Below are 17,669 nucleotides of genomic sequence, written 5' to 3'. Positions count from 1 at the left end.
CTGTAATTATAATCATTCCTGTTAGGTCTTAAATGGAAAACTGCCTCTTTGTTATAGACTGAATGTTTGTGTATGCCCCCCCCCGCCCACCAAATTCATATATTGAAATTCTAACACACACCACACCCACACACCCACACACCACACACACACACCACACACACACACGCACACCCCAGTATATTGGTATTTGGAGGTGAGGCCTTTGGGAAGTAATTAGGTTTAGATGAGGTCATGAGGATGCCCACGACAGGATTAGTACCCTTCTGAGAAGAGACCAAAGTGCAGCCTGCCCCTAGCTTGTGAGGATACGGCCAGAAGGTGGCTGTCGGCAAGCCAGGATGAGTGCACTCACCAGGAACTCAATCTGCTGGCATCTCAGTTTGGATGTCTCAGCCTCCAGAACTGGGAGAAATAGACGTCTGTTTTTTAAACCGCCTGGCTGTGGTGTTTTGTTATACCAGCCTGGGCTAGGACCCTCTCCTGTCACCTCTTCTTCCTGGTGGCACATATTAAATTGTTCCTGTCTGTGAAAAAAAATCAGTGGAAAAAACCATCGTACATTTTAAACATGTAATCACATTAATTCTCTTCAAGTGATTGTTTTCATTTGGTTCCTTGTAGGAAAATGTAATAGCTTTCCCAGATCAAAGTGGGATATATCATTTTATATGTGTTCCCCCCACCACCGATTAAATATTCTTGCCTTTCAGAGGTGGTGGTGGAGGTGTGGAGCTGTTGTTGATTTGTGCTAAATTTGTGTTTTGAAATGAACTAAAAGATGCTGATTCTGACTGGATGACAGGTAGATCTCTGAGCTTCAGGGAAAGGGCCATGTTCTCTTATCTCTACCAGCTACCCCAAGGCCATAAACACATTTGGTGCTCGGTAAAGGCATGTTGCTGAACAATGATACAAGCCATTTTGCAACCTAAATTCTTTTCCTAAAATTTTCACCTGATACACTTCTCCAGGAAAGAATTTTTACAAGTTCTATACACAAATAGGTGTTTGTTTTTTCCTCCTTAACTATGTTCTTAATTTTCATTTTGGAACTTGTTAGCGTTTCTCCCTTGGTGTTCTGGCTGTAGGTGGGCACCTAATTGACTCCATGTTAATTTGATCACTGACTTCCCTTTTTTCATTTTGTTACAGCAATATGGCTTTTATGACAGCTCAGAGTTGAATATTGGTACTTGGGGAGAATTGAAATGAAGGGAAAATCTTGTTATTAGCCAGTCAGAATATTCAGTTACATTAGTATGACTTGCTAAAATACTTGCAGTTCCACTAAAATGTAATCACCGTAGGGCCTGATTCTCAGCATTTCACCTTTAATGGTTGTCAAGGGGGTTTTAAACACAGTGGCACATTTGTTGAAAGTAGCACTTGGTGAAAAGAAGAAAAGCATTGCTAGGAAGAGATCTAATCTTGCCGGAGAATTTCCAGAGAGGGTTACAGGAGAAGTCATCTCAGCCTTTTCTGGAGTGCCCCTGTCCTCTGGAGAGCTGTGGGAGTTGAACAACTCCCTCTGTTGGCGGCAAGAAGAGTCACTGCTGAGCGCACGTGGGATGGATGCACAGCGCTCACCCCAGTGAACCGCGAAAGCACGGTGATGGGACTCTTCCACATTATAAAAGTGCTTCTGAACCACTGTGTTTCTCAGTGGATTGACAAGAACATGATCCAAAAAATAGAAGAAAGCACAGTTTTTATTTTTCATAGTGCAATAAGCTTTTCTTAATGTCTTATCAGAAAACATCTAGGATCTGACAGCTCTCAACGACTGCTATCTAAAGTTTTCTACATTCCATTTATGAGAATGGAAAGTGGCAAGGAAATGACTGATGGCAGGGACTTATTTAAACCCTAGAGGCGTAGTGTATTTACAGATTTATCCAAATTATCTATGCCTGCTCAATCTGCAGTCCTGAAAAATGGGATTTAGCATTCATAATTCTGACTCTGAAACACTCGGACATCACAGAATGTCTCTGAATCATAAATTTTATTTAGGAAGATTTTATTAGTGTTTGGTTGTTGGGTTGGTTGTTGTTGTTGTTGTTGTTGTTGTTAAGTAAGCTCTATACCCAGTGTGGGGCTTGAACTCACAACCCTGAGATCAAGGCTCACATGCCCTATCGACTGAGCCAGCCAGGTGCCCCAAGGAAGATTTTATTTGACATATTTAGTGATTTTCTTCTGTGAAAACTGGTCCATGTGAGCTCTGTGATCCCTTGAAGTGAATCAGAACACGACACTAATCAAAACAGTATTCCGCGTAGCCCGAGTAGTCTGGATATAAACAAGCATTTAGCAAGAAGCTACAGTAGACAAAAATTAGACTTAGAATACCAGCACTTTGGTCAGGGGTTAAAGTTTCACGAATGGAGTCGTAGTTCAGAAGCTCCCTTTCCAGCATAAATCTTCCTTTATGGTTACGCGTGCCGGAAAGTTACAGCCACGTGTCATTGGATTGGGGTGGGGGTATAGGGGATGGTATTTGAATTTTTAAAAAATCAAATGCTTTAAAAAAATCAAATGGTTAGTCTTGTTTATTGGTTTGTTTTCCTCACTTTTGTGGATTTTTTTTAAAAAATTTTATTTGAGAGAGTGAGCAGGGGTGCTGGGGGGAGGGGCACAGGGAGAGGGAGAAGCAGATTCCCCTCTAAGCAGGGAGCCCGACTCACGGCTCGATCCCAGAACCCGGGGATCATGACCTGAGCCAAAGGCAGACGCTTAACAAATTGAGCTACCCAGGCACCCCAATATGGATCCTTGTTTTTGTTTTTGTTTTTTTAATTAAACTTTTTATTTTGAGATTATTCTGGATTCCTAGGCAGTTACAAGAAATAATAGAGATCCCAAGTATCTTTTTCCCAGTTTCCCCCTGCAGAACTGTAGTTCTGTGTCATAAGAGGATACTTACATTGGTACCATCAAGCTGCAGACTTTTCTAGCTACATCTCGCCCCTCCTGCCTTCGCATCATCTCTAACCCCAGGCAGCCACTCCTCTCTTCACCTCTGTGAGTTTGTCATTTCAAAATTGCTATATAAATGGGTTGGCTTTTTTCACTCAGCATAATTCTCTGGAACTTCCTCCAGGTTGTTAATATCTATCAATAGAGTGCTCCTTTTTATTGCTGAGTAATGTTTCATGGTATGATTATTTCCAGTTTTTGGCTATTTTGAATAAAGCTGCTGTGAACCAGGTACAGGTTTTTGTGTGAGCATAGGTTTTCATTTCTCTAAATAACCAATAATTTTGTTTTAATGGTAGCTTAATATTTAACTGTATGCTTATACCACAGTGTATTTAACTGGTACTTCTAGATGGGTATTTAAAGCACCCCCATCCCTGCTATTACATCACTGACGACAGTCCTATAGATAAGTTGTAATGCACATCTGCTTTTATTTCCTTAGTATAAGGATTTCTAGAAGGGGGCTTGAGTATGCAGAATTTCTAAGCTTTTTTAAAAAGTACTTCTCCTTTTTTTAAACTTTTTATTTTAAGTGCATTTAATTGCAAAGCATTTTTATTACCTCAAAAACACCATACAGGTCAGCACTTTACACTCCCTCCCCACCCTTCCCCCAGCCCCAGGAAACCACTAGTGTTCTTTGTATGGATTTGCCAGCTGTGGACGTTTCATATAAATGGAGTCCTACAATATGTGACCTTTTGTGTCTGGATTCTTTTACTTAGCATAATGTTTTCAAGGTTAATTCACGTAGCATGTGTGTATCAATACTTCCTTCCTTTCATGGTTGAAGAACATTCCATTGTGTGGATGCGTACTACATTTTGTTCATCAGTCGATGCACTTTTGGGTTGTTTCCATTTTTGGCTGTTGTAAATGATGCCACTGTGAATATTTGTGTGCAGGTTTTTATATGGACATATATTTTCATTTCTCTTGGGTATCTACCTAGAATTGCTGACGTTAAGGTGGCTCTGTGTTTCACTTTTTGAGGACCTGCCAAACTTTTCTACAGCAGATGTATCAGGTGACAGTCCTACCAGCAATGTCTGCGTGTTCCAATTTCTCCATATCCTCGCCAACATTTGTCATTGTCATTATGTTTATAGCCATCCTAGTGAGTATTCCATGGATCTTGTTAAGAGACAGGGCCAGGGCTATTTGAGCAATGCTAACTTGCTGCTAGGTGGCCCTCCTGACATACAAAAACCCCTTGTGCACTACTTCTCAGTGGTGCCCGCTGGCTGCCTCTAGGCTTCTGTTGAAGAGGAGGAAATTGTGAAATGGTCAACCTGCCTTCCCCTCTGGCCAGAGCACTTGACCTGGTGTGCAGCTCTGGGAGGAACCCATCTGGCTGGCAGCCCTTTGAGCCCTGCTGGCAGGCTCGAGGGCCTGCAGAGGCCCTGGGGGAGTGCCTACCCATCATTCCTGGCCTCGGTTGCTATTTTGAAACAAAAGTTTGGAGAAACTCTGATGTAGAAAAATTTCCTTGCTATATCGTATCATAAGAACAGCAGTTGTACTTTTTTACAGGGAAAAAAAAACCATCTTGGGTACTGTGAGATACAGAAAGGTTTGTGGTTTTCATTTTCATAGGTGGCATTTTGAAATACATAAACTGACAAAATGATAGCCTTAAAATGTACTTTAAAAAAAAAATCAGCTGCGTGGTGAATTGCAAAGAGCCCAAGATGTGGACAGAGTAATCAGCTTTTCTTAGTATGCCTGGGGCTTTCCTGTGCTTGGTCCTCCCCCCCTCCCCCACTTATTTTGTAACCCTTGAGTTCCAGTAAACCGGGACAGTTGGCCACCCCAAGTCTATAACCTGCAGAATAAGTAAATGGCTCTGTTTGTTGTTTGACCAAGTTATCTGAACTCTCTGAACTTTTGTTTCCTCATCTAAAAATGAGGATAATTCCTTATTGAGTCTTTGAAAAGCTGGATTTGCAGTAATCAATAAATGTTAGCTTCCTTGTTGGTTAAGCCTCACTCTAGTAATAACAGTGCCATATTGTTTTCATAACCAAATTCTGTACTTTAGACAACAGACCTTTTCATTTCCTTCCCAGTTCCAATTTAATCAAGGTAGAGGGCTGCATTTACCCTTTAGGGCCGAGCTGCCACTTGGTGCCTTGGTCATGTGTCCTAACCAAACAGAAAGCCAGAAAGAGAAAGGAGAGTTGACTTGGAAGAACCTCCCCTCTCAGCCTCACTGACTTGTTAGTTTCTAAGCCTTGCCTCTGTTCCTGGAACAAATTCCTGCAAGATTTAACAGCTTCAGACAGCAATCGTTCCTGTCCCTCCAGTCTCTGAGGTCCAGGGATCCTGCAGGGTTAGCCCCGTGGGTCTGGCTCTGGGGCTGATGCAGCCGCCGTGGTGCTGCCACCGTCTGCGGCTGACTGGGGCCACAGGCCCGCTGCCAGGCTCGCTCAGGTGATCGCTGGCCTCCCCCATAGGACTGCTCACAGCATGGCAGCTGGCGTTCTCCAGGGCCCGCCATCTGAAAAACAGGCAGAAACACAGGGACTGACCAAGTTGGAAGTCACCGTGGTTTTTAGGACCTGATCCGAGGAGTGACTTGCCATCCCTTTTGCTGTTTTGGTCATACACACAGCCCTGGTTCAGTGTGGGAGTGGATTGTTCGGCGGCGGGCATCTTAGAGGCTGCCTTTCACAGACACCAGATTCACTGAAAGGAGTCTTGACCGTCTAATCCAGGTAATGGAGCCGCTAAGAAATGGCTCAGGTTAGGACTAATGATAACAAGGCCCAAGCCGGCACCCCCATGTCAGCCAGTGTTCACATTCTTCCCAATACCCGCTTGGTCTCCTTCTAAGGAATATACACAGTTGCCTGTGGCCTAGTATGTGCACTGGTTTCTGCTGGTGGCAGCCTGTCGGTGGCATCCCAGCTGCCCATTCAGGACGATTGAACAAGTAGTTACTCAGTTCCTTCTGGGTGCCCAGAACAGCCGTTGGGGATGACAGGGAGCAAAAGAGAGAAGTTCCCTGCCCTCGCTGAGCTTTACTGGCGTCGCTACCACTGCCGCTGGGCTCAGGAGGTGGCACTAGGGATTCGGGTTCCCTCTTACGGACAGACGTTCCAGGTGGGGATAGAGTTTACGCTCCTTTCATGCGTGCTGTTTATATGTGATGTGTCCTACGTAACACGCTGTTTGAAAGATAGAAGAACTGGTCTCTAACCTAATGGAGTTTTGTTTCATTCAGCTTGAGAGATGGGTTGAAAGGAAATGATTTTTTTTGTTATATTTTCCTCGCTGGTGGAGGTAGAGCAAACAGGGAATTGTTATAAAATTTGTTAGAATGAAAAATAGTTTGTCCTTGAGACCACAGCCCTTGTCTAGACTCTGTCCGTGTAATGCAATATATGGATACGGTCTGGGTGACAGAAGTTCAAGAACTGCAGGGGATTTATTAGCATCCAAAAGCCCAATGTATGTAATATATATGTATGTATATATATGGCAGTGGTTCCCAGAGAAGGCTGTTCATCTAGGTTACCTACGTAATGTTTCAAAAAGATGAATTTCTCAGCCTCTGGACTGCTGAATTGGAATTTCTAGGAGTGGGTCCCAGAAATTTCTAGGCATGGGATCACAGTGTCTGTGTTTTTTCAAGCTTCTGGGTGATTCTCGATGCAGACAAATTTGAGAACTCTTTGATAGGAAACTCTAAAAGGCATGGAGGCGTTCATTCTTTCACTCATTCATTCATAGTTTCAACCAGTAATCAGCCACCTGTCAGGCATTGATCCGGGCTCTCTGGAGATACAAATGGGAACATCAGAGATTTGCCCTTGAAGAGCTTAGAGCTTAATTGGGATTGTGAACAAATGAGCAGATAATTATAGTATAGCTGATAATCACATCATTTAAAAAATAAGCCTATAATTTTATCACTGATTGAGATACAGTGGAAGTGGTGACGGGCATATGAAAAGGAGGCAAGGAGGATTTTGCTGCCCCTTTTTCCATCATCTTCCCCTCTATTACTAAGGTAATAGATTTCTGAGGCCTCTATTACTAAGCAGCATGGGTAAATACAACTGGTTTTTGGTTTTTTAACTTGATAATGTTATTTATTTTTTGATAATGTTATTTAAAATAAAATTATCTCATTCTCATGGATAGGAACTCAATGTTGATACATATTGTCACCATCCTTTTAATAAGCATATGAAGATGCTTCTGTGGAAGTTTGCATGGATTTGGTTTTTTTTGTTTTTGTTTTTTAAAGATTTATTTATTTTAGAGAGCAAGAGAGCACTCACGCAAGTAGGTGGAGGGACAGAAGGAGAGAATCTTCCAGCAGACTCCCCACTGAGTATGTAAAAGGAGGTGTATCTCCTCATTTATGGTATCACCAATAGATAATTGTTGCATGCATAGAATAAATTGGAGTACTTGCCCTTTGAGGGATTTGGGCTTTACCTAAGGAGGTGCAGAGTGTGTTCCCATAACACCTGAAAACGTAAGTATCCAAGTCCTATCAAAGTTGAAGTGGATATGTGCTAAACGAGTTGTCAAGACCACAAAGTTATAAGAGGCCAACGGAGAGTCTTTGTAACATCTAATCTGGGCCTGGGAGAAGGGGTTGGAAGTGAAGACTAAGGGAGAGCAGGGTGGAAAGACCCACAGATGATTCACTTAAAAACAAAACCACAGGGGTGATTCTACTGGTTTGGAAGACTGTCCTTCTCCAGCAGTGGTTAAAATAGTACTTCTTAGGGGCGCCTGGGTGGCGCAGTCGTTAAGCGTCTGCCTTCGGCTCAGGGCGTGATCCCAGAGTCCTGGGATCGAGCCCCACATCAGGCTCCTCCACTGGGAGCCTGCTTCTTCCTCTCCCACTCCCCCTGCTTGTGTTCCCTCTCTTGCTGGCTGTCTCTGTCAAATAAATAAATAAAATCTTAAAAAAAAAATAGTACTTCTTAATTAACTGGTGGCAACCAAGGAGTGGGAGATTGGCACTTCTCTTTTAATCTATCTAATCTTTGTAGTAAGGAAAATTGACTATTGCAACATTTAAAATCCACCCCCCCACACACTGAAGATTATACCAGAGTGAGGCTGTTCAGCTTTCTTTAACCGTGGAGCTAACCTGAAGCCATCCTTTGTAGTGCATACCAGCGCCCTAATTTTGCAGTTGTTTATCCAAAGCCCCCAGTAGGACTGTGTTCTCTCTCTACATGTGTATGTATGGTAAGCAACATGATTGTGTCAGAGTATTAACAGGAGTTTGTTATGCCGTTAGAATGGAGGTTAGAAAGGATGGGAATTCTACAGGAGGAAAAGAATAAGCATAGATTCGTGGGTTGGCAGAGTGACAGTACCACTGTGGATGTGGCAGATCATTCCTCTTGAGCCGAGATTTAATCCGGAGATGTCATTTATATAAATGCCAGCATTCTAAAGGAATTCTTTTGTCAGTTTGCTTTCATATCTGAAAGCTTGCTAATACTTAGATATTCTTCCCCTTATGGTCTTTATGACAGGGTTTTCATATTTTATATTTTAACATTTCTGAGCAAGGTATGGTTTATGTTCCTCCTCTCATTGTGGAGCTGATTTTTTCCAACCTAGAAAAACCCTTTTCAATTCAGCCAAGAATGTTGTGACTACCAAATTAAAGCACTATTTAATTTTTCGTGTTATTGGCAGTCAGCTTGAAGAATGTTCCCGTGCCTGCCTAACACAAGTTGACTGTTAAAGAGGTGAACGGGCAGGAGAGGAGAAAGTGGAGAGAGATTTCGTCCTGACCCCTTGCGGCTTGTCAGCTCCATTGACTCAGTTTTAGGTGAACTGTGACAATTCAGAGAATGAATAAAACTGGATGTGATGAGGAAGTTGTGCTAAACAGTAGTTAAATGTCTGGAGTCAACCCATCTGTAAGCCAAAAGCCATGTCTGACTCAACTGATTTTACAGGAGAGGGAGTTTTCACAGCAAGCTGACTGCTGCCCAGCACCCTCACCTGAGCAGCAAGAAGAGCCAAGACGTGATCCTAGAGATCTTTACTACTTACTGTGAGTTTAGGAAATTAACTTTCTCTACTCTAGTAAATTTTTAAAAATCTTGATGTCTTTTAAAACAGATTTGCCCTAAGATCTTAATACTTTTCAGTTGCTGAGCAGCCTCCCAGCTTCCTCCTGCTGCAGATACAAACAGCCAAGATGATAGCGTTTGCATTCTCAGTGAGCCTGAAAACTCATCTTGAGAGCTATGATGGAAGAACTTTCTACGCCATCTCTCATTAACCCCAGCACCCTTCTGTTGTCACTACTGCCCACCATTCTCCCACATTTTGTGGTCCGTCTTGGGAGCCAGATGGAAAGGAGGGCGATACAACTGGTTTGCTTAAAGCTTAGCGTGGTGTCTTTTTTCAGACAAGCCTCCAGCAAACTCTTTTTGATAATAGATCAGAAAGCACACTAATGCTGATCTAACCTCACGCAGATGATTCACCTGGGCATACCCCTCCTGGAGGGAGCTGACAGATGGATTTTCCCCATGAGCAGGGCTCTCTTTGGAGGATGCTGCTTTTGCCCTTTGTGTTCTGCTTGCATCAGTACGTTCGGGTTTCTGCATTTCGTGCTGTGGTAGTCCCGATGTTACCTTGTATTCAGGCCTGAGGTGCACCTTAGTCCTATAACTCTTAGTATATGGGGCAGGAACTTGCCCCAGGACCCAGAATTAATATTTGATTTGGGGTGTCTGGGTGGCTCAGTCTTCTGCTCAGGTCATGATCTCAGGGTTCTGGGCTCGAGGCCCTCATCGTGGGGCTCACAGCTCAGTGGGGAGTCTGCTTCTCCCTCTTCCCCTTCCCCCTGCTTGTGTGTGTGTGCTCTTTCAAGTGAATAAATAAAATCTTTTAAAAAAATATTTGATTCAGGTACGAGTATGCTGAACTCTCTCATAGCCTCTTACAATCTAGGGTAGTTTATAAGAGAGTGACCAGCCCCCATTAATTTTCTTAGTGAGATACTTACAGTGAGACACAATTAGAACACAGTCGCACGGTTACCACAAACTCTCCAGAGTTTGATAGGTTTAGTTGCAAGCCACTTCCCACTATCTTTTAGGAAATGTGCATAAAAGAGGAATTCTTTAAAATCTATTCATTTTCCTTTTTTAGTGGGGGTAGATAGGCAGAGGGAGAGAGAGAATCTTAAGCAGACTCTGCGCTCAACACAGAGCCCAACACAGGGCTCGATGTCACAACCCTGAGATCATGACCTGAGCTGAAATCAAGAGTGGGACGCTTAACCGACTGAGCCACCCAGGTGCCCTTATAATCTGTTCTAATTTACTTGCTTCTGATTTCTACCCATATCCCATTTTTATTGTCATTATTTTTTCTATGTGGCCTATGAATCCTGTTGCCTCCCACCATGACCTGTAATTCTGGGAAGCCCTGTAGGTTGAGTGTGCATCCGAGATTTGGGGTACAGAGAATGGGGAAGCAATGCTTGGCCTGGTGTCAGTGTGATCTGGTTTCTGGGAGGTGCCGACCACCCCCTTTTCCTGTCTGTGTGGGGAACCAGCCAGATCAAAGAATGGCTTATTCTTTTGCTTCGTTTAGGACCAAAGCTCCTCTACCATGGGCCCAGTGCCTGGGCTTGGTCCCTGCTAGTACAATTGTACGGAGCAGCTGTGTTCCCACTTGGCCCAGCTTGCCCAAGCTGCCAGTCGGGTGACTCGGATTACTGAGAAGGGATGTCTCTGGCCCGTGGGCAGCCAGGAAGAGGGGGAACTGCAACCGTCAGGCTGCCCACAGACCTGGCAGTACAGTTCAGTGTCTTGTGCAAAGTGGGTCATATCATTCCCAGGATTGCAGATTGCTAGGCAAAGTGTCAAGGGTTTTTCCAGGGCCCTTTGCCTCTCCTGTTCCTTCAGAAAAGTACAAAAGAGTAGAGCTGGGCCCACAGGCCACTCAGCAAGTGCCTGATTCACCCAGCAGGGTGGGCCAGCCCCGCCTGGCCTTGAAGAATTCATTTGCTGAGACCTTTTGTACTGTTCCTGCGGCTCAGCAAGGGAGAAGAGGAGGAAAAGGGCATGGTGCTGGCCAGCAGCCTGCAGCCAAGAGGATGAGGGGACGGGGCAGTGAGAGCAATTAAGGTTTGGCATCTTCCGTTCCCAGCCTTTTGGCCACGTGCTCTCTGCAAGCTGTACCATGTGGTTGCTTTCTGTGGACCACCACCAAGTGAGCTCTGGGTGCCAGGCAGGGAGTGGGGGACAGAAGGCCTCCCACGTTGCTGCCATCCGTTACCCCCGGCCTAGCCTGTGGCCTTGGAACATGCCATGCACGTGCCGGCCTTGGGGCCCTTGCATTCACCTGTCCCTCTAACTGGAATGCCTTTTGCTCTGTCCATTCAGGTGTCTGCTGTCTTGTCACCTTCCCGGGGCAGCCGTCTCTAAGTACATTTTCCAAAGTAGACCGTGCTCCGCGATCCCACCGCCTTTCCCCTGCTGTATTACACTCTCTGCGTAACAGATTCTGTACGTGTGTGTTTGTCCGCCAACCTGGAATTTTGTCGCATCCCCTGCCGCATCCCTCGGGGCCCGTGCCCCTGGCCCGTGGTGGGCACTTGGGAAGCGTATGGCGAGAGTGAGAAAGTGCGTACACGGCACGGAGGGATGCCGGCTACGTGGCTGGCCAGACAGAACCGTGAGCTTATGCTGAGTAAAGGATGAAAGTCAGCCTTCGGCGACAGTCTCTTGGTAACCTGTGTAAAACCAAACACCAGCGTCCGACAGGGTTACCGCGCACGTCCAGCTAGGGGCGTGGCAGAGGGAGAGTTTGGGGGAGACGTTTCACGTGGCCGAGCCCAGCCCAGAGTCAGGCCCAGGTTCACAGACCAGGGCTCCCCTGAGTAAGGACCTGGGTGCCAGGGCCACCTCTGCCTATCCTTTCTCCCCCTTCCCCGGAGACACTTCAGGATAACACGCCACTCTCTTGTTATTCTGCACGTATGTACTTTCAGAGAATGTTTTGCTAGCTGTTTCATGTGTTCCTAAGTTGGGCTGTGAGAAGTTCCGCCAACCCGAGACAAGAATTCTCACATGAAGAAGTGCAGTCTAAGAACAGACGTGCTGTTGCTGAGGAGATCACGGGTTGTGTGTGCTTTTGTAGAGAAGGTCCGTCTTAGAGAGTCACGGGAGTGCTCCTGTGCCTGCCGGCTTCCAAGGGGCCTCTGTGCAGGACGGATGGAGACTGGGATTGCTCCGGACAGATGGCTTCTAACAGAATTCTTTAATATCTCCAAATACTAAATCTCACAGTTTCTTCTGGTAACCTGCTGCTGGCTTCAGGATTCTTGGACTGAAATTTTACCTTATGTTTAATCAAGCTGCTTTTCTGTTGCTGTGATGTTAGCCTGGATTCTCAAATTGAGAACTATGTCTTCGGTGTTGTTCTTAGAATGACAGGTTGTTCTACCAGTTCCTGGGCCTCATTTTTCCCAAGACCACTCATGTTCTCCCCACCTCCCAACTCTCTCCCACAGGTCTGTTCCCTGTCATTTTTGACATTTTTTTTTTTTTACTTGTTTCCATCTTTTCTATATCCTCCTTACATTTAAAGAACAAAACAAAACTGGTTACAGCCCCTCTGGAAGGCGTCTTGATTAAAATTTAGGATGATCCCCTTATTACTTTGTCAGGGGTTTCCCTAATGATAGATCCCAGAATACTGTTAACTGAATGGTATCTTGACAGCTTCGTATTACATATACAGCTTGTTGTAGTATGCGTCATTCTAACATCTACTCTTTCGGTGATGAGTTTGGTTTTGTTTTTGGTTTATAACCATCTGGCTTCTTTGCGCACTGTGAATGTCTAGTTTGTTTTAGGTGTCTAGGTATGCTCCTTTGTGTTTATCCCTGCTCAGCAATCCTTTGTACACAGTAGGTGCTTGATATCTGTGTATCTAATTACTACGCTCATTTTAGCCTTATCTTCCGTGTTTAACGAATACATCATATTAACAGCTCCTCTCGCATGTGATGCTATCAACTCACCCACCTTCCATTGCTGTCCCCCTGGGGGCGTTAGGACTTGAAGGGGACATTGTGGTGGGTTGTCCTGATGACTGGGGGCTCACTGCTGGCATTGAGTACACAGGGGCCAGGCACAGAAGGCCAGCAGTGCCCCTGCTGAGAAGCACGAGCGGCCACAGACATTATTCCTCATAGAGTTGAACCTGTTGCAGACATACAGTGGGAAACCTTTATTGAGGGCTAACTGCATGCCTGGCACTGCTATGGGGATCTTATGTATATTAAATCATTTGATCGTCTTAAGCTTTGAAACAATTACTTTACATTTGCCACCATTTTACAGATTAGAGGTTAAATAACTCTTCCAAAGTCACATTGCTAGTAAGTGGACAAAATAGATTTCAAACCCAAGTGGTCTTGGGGAGCTGGGGTGGCTCAGTCAGTTAAGCGACTGCCTTCGACTCTGGTCATGATCCTGGGGTCGTGGGATTGAGCCCCACAGTGGGCTTTCTGCTCAGCAGGGAGTCTGCTGCTCTCTCTCCCTCTGCCATTCTCCCTGGCTCATGCGTGAGCACATATTCTCTCTTCCTCTTTCTCTCTCTCTCAAATAAATAAATAAAATCTTAAAAAAAAAAAACAAACCCAGGTGTCCTGATAAAGAACCCAGCACTTAGCCACCTAATCACCTGCCAGCTGTTAATGCCATATACCTGCTCTCAGCCCTTTTGTGCTTAATACCTGATTTTTGTATGTGTAATATGATCCGTTAGTAAGCTATATATCCATTAAGTAAAAGCAGGATCTAGATTTAAAATGTTCTAGAAGAAGGTGGATTTGTCCCTGGCAGCTTGTCCATCAGTAATTCAGTCCAGTAGTCAGGGTGTTTACAACCTTGTTCCTCCTTGTGCCTGTTTGCTTTTGATTAGGGATGAAGGGGACCCCGTGACTTCCATATACATGGCCCACCATCCATCACAGATAAATTGTATTAGAATGATTTCGATTTCACAAAAACATGATGTTTGTCTTGTAAAACTTATGTATTCTAGGTGATTTTCAGTAGATGATGAAAAAATAATTAGATACAGTTAAATGATTTTTTAACTGCTGGACTTTGAATAGATAAAGCATCCTTAAATGGATGGCATCCTTTTTAAGAGGAATTATGCTTCGGAAACGTAAAGCTTAACCAATTCTCAAGATTTTCTAGAATTTCTGCCCTCTGAAGAGGTGCAGTCTAGGGCAGGAAAATGGATCAGGACCAGAATGGTCTTAGGAGTACGGTATGTTAAAGAGCTGTTTAATTTTGGAATTTCAGAAGTGACCTAGTACTGTGATGGTGTATAATTGTTGGCACTTGATGTGGGAAGTTGGTGGCTTCCTGGTTTCCAGCCATGAGTTGAGGGAGTCATTACTTTCCCTGCGTACCCCACTCCCTCCCCCCACCCCGCCCCAGGGAGGGGGCAGATGTCAGAACAGAACCCTGGTAACTCCTTCTTTCTAAGCATTCCACCTGTCTCTGTCTCACTGCTGGCTGGATTGACACACTTGTAACTGCTAGAGTCCATGGATGCAGCAAAGTTTATCCGTGAAATTAGCCAAAGAATACATATACTTCAGTGTGGTAAGCCAAGGAAGAGAAGTATCATTCAATGATTAATAGCTTACTTAGTTAATAAAACCAATTTTGCCTTTCTTTGCCCTGGGAAAGTAAAATATTTGTGATTATTTCTGTGAAGAGTAATGACCAGGAAAATTGAAAATGTATGCCTTCTAACTTTAATATAGAAAATCTAGTCAATATTGCATATGAAAAGATGCTTAGCTATACTGTAAATGTAAATCTTAAATGGGGGGGAAGGTGGGGAGCTATAAAACCTTAGAAGATGAAGGTAAATCTGTAATTACTGATAGGAGACTGTATTTCCAGGGTGTTTTAAGTGAAAGCAAGTAATATGTACTCTTCTTGATATAACATTGTTTTCTGTTTACTGTAACTGCCACAGTAAGAATGTATTTTATATCACAACACAGTACATGGTACTTACGTAAATATCATCCTACTGATGTGATACAGTAACACTAAAGATTTATGAAAATATTCTCACTAGGGGCAAAGCACTCTGATTAATATTATGGTAATTAGTTTTTAATGCTAAGTTGACCTAATCATCTATTAATGGGTTAAATCCACAACTATAAAAACACCCAATGGCATGACCCCTTTTGTGCTCAGAAGAGAAGTCTGAAGGTATGTCCAAGAAATGTTACCATAGGTTCCTTCTGACAGTGGGGCTTTGGGATTGTGGTTGGAGCAAAATGATGAGATTTTTTTTTTAGGACCTCTTTTCATTTTTAATACTTAGGTTTTTTTTTACCATGGACATGAAATATTTTCAAATAATAATTAATGAAAATAGCAAGCAGAGGAAACCATCCATTCACGGTGGCCTTCCTTTCTCCAACATGGCTCTTCCTGTCTTGGCTACAGGCTTACCTCAAGCCTTGGTTCTTGCCCAGATGGGATCTTCTCCCGTCTGCCACCTTTTTCAGTCCAGTTCCACTCTTCTCCCCACTGAGATTCCAGCTTCGCAGAAAGCATTTTTACGGAACTGCGAAAAGAAGTTCATAAAACTGGCACTTCATTTATAAAGTGAATTCACGGGATTCTGTCTTTCCTTTTGATTTTCAAATTAGACCTAGCACACAAGTTACTTTGGGAATTAAAAAAAAAAAATTTCAACATAACCTTGTCCATAGCGTATTCTCTGAAACGGATTTGTTCTTGTTCTTTTATGAAAAAGTACTGTATAAAAAGCATTTTGAGTAGAGATTAATCAATGTCTGTTTTTCTTAATAGGTTTTAAAATGGAAAATTTTGATGCATCACTTAGTACCTATTTCAAGGCATTGCTAGGCCCCCGAGGTAAGGTGGTTTTGGTTTTGCTCCCCTCCCCTTATAGACACTTATAAATATTGCATGAAGAGATTCTAGAAAACATTAGCATCTTCTATGATAAGACTAACGCTTTGTCCTGGATAACAAGGGGCTTGGAGAAGTCCTGTGACGACGGTCTTGAAGTGGTGCAGTGTTCCTGGCTATCGGAGCAGAGACACAGCTGCTGTGACCCTCTGCTGACTGTAGCTGGGGTTCAGATTATGCTAGAAAGCTTGCCGCCTGAGAATGCTGCAGATTTCACCATCATGGGTGGTATGTTTTCCTCAGTTCTTACGAGTCTGCAGCTGAGGCTGGTTTCCAAAATGCACTGCTGGAGTAGTTTAAACTTTTCCCCTTTTACAATTTTAAGGGCTTATTAATGTCCTTTCATGTTGTGTCACATCAGTGCGTAAATATATACACCTGATCTCCCTTTTTTATACTTCATCGTTTGTTTCCTTTTCGGAAGTAAATCAGCTCCATATTGCTCTCTTTGAATGTCACCTGTAATGTCTCCTGATGTATCTATAAAGAAGGAGCTGCTTAAGTTCACAGAGTTTTAAACAGATGAAAAGATTTTCGGTTTCACTTATGATTGTTAAGGTACAAAAGAAAACAGCAAAAGGAATTCATCTCTTAGTGTGGTAGAAATGAAATGTGTTTGATAACAGAGATGATGTGGAGAAAGAGTCTAATTGGTATGACCTCTTTGGAGGGTAATTGTTCTTCCATTGAAATAAAAAAGCATATGCCCTTTGACTCAGCAGTTTGACTCCTCAGCCTTTATCCTATAGCTTTTCTTGATCATTTATGCAAAGATAGGAATAAAGATGTTCCCTACAGCATTGCTTGACAAGACTGGGAATAATCTAGGTGCCCATCAAGAGGGTTCAGGTTAAATAAATTAGTGCACAGCCAAATGAGAAAAACAAGTTAGATCATCTTGTATTTACTTGTGTTGAGATGATGCCTTATTTCAACCTTATGGGACAAAAGAGTCCAATTTTAAATGGCTGAAACAATAATAAAAATGATCAGCTTACATCACCAAAATTGAGCAACTCCTGAGTTATTTCAGGGACCAAGGACACTTGTTCTTGTCATTTCCTACGTTGTATTCTCAGTATATCAGCAGTTCTGTCCTCAGAAAAGTCCCTCCACCTTTCATGGCTGCAGAAGCCCTAGACAGCACCTGCAGAAGAGGAGGAAAAAATCTGTTCATTTGCATGGATTTAAGGACAAGGAAACTTCCCCAGCGCCTTTCGCCCAACTGTCATTTCCTCAGAGCTCCGTGGCCACAATTGCTTCACATGCTCGTGTCTGAACAAGTCAGCATAGGGTAGGCGAGGACGACCAGGGTTGGCTCGAGCCCGGAGGATTTACTGCCTGGAGCCACAGTTGGGCTGGCAGTACTGGAAGTACTTGGCAGTACGGAAGGAGGTTGCACATATGGCCTTATAAAATTTAAAAAGCAAGGTGTAAAATAGAATATTAAGTGAAAGGAGATGGGAGGTTTCTGTGTGTGCATTTATTATGCGCACACAAACATATGTAGCAATCTAATGTTAATTGTTAAATGGGAACTTGTTTTCTCACAGTTGATAGCCAGGGCCCAGAGTTGAGAACACAAGGCATCCTTAAGTCCCCTGGGGCCACCTTAGCGTAAGTAGTGGGGAGAGGGTGGAGGGCATCTCCCTCTGTAGCCAAGGGAGGAACACTACAGAGAAACACCGG

At 43.7% G+C, this 17,669-nt stretch overlaps 1 protein-coding gene across 8 annotated transcripts in view; it reads left to right on the top strand.

Moving 5' to 3' along the window:
• Positions 1-17,669, top strand: part of ELOVL5 (ELOVL fatty acid elongase 5) — an 80,027-nt gene that overhangs the window by 37,091 nt on the left and 25,267 nt on the right. For 6 of the 8 annotated variants that reach the window (XM_057304037.1, XM_057304038.1, XM_048219734.2 and 3 more), the window contains one exon: positions 15,858-15,923. In XM_057304037.1, the coding sequence (XP_057160020.1) occupies positions 15,866-15,923 (58 nt within the window). In that variant the 5' untranslated portion in view covers positions 15,858-15,865. Of the gene's footprint in view, positions 1-7,245; positions 7,328-8,927; positions 9,026-15,857; positions 15,924-17,669 lie in introns of those variants that run through there. The other 2 variants (XM_048219731.2, XM_048219729.2) reach the window with 2 other exon arrangements.

The sequence above is a fragment of the Ursus arctos genome, unplaced genomic scaffold (assembly GCF_023065955.2).
Source record: "Ursus arctos isolate Adak ecotype North America unplaced genomic scaffold, UrsArc2.0 scaffold_29, whole genome shotgun sequence".
NCBI lineage: Eukaryota > Metazoa > Chordata > Mammalia > Carnivora > Ursidae > Ursus > Ursus arctos.
The sequence above is the reverse complement of the archived record's forward strand: the minus strand, read 5'-3'. Positions and strand labels throughout refer to the sequence as shown.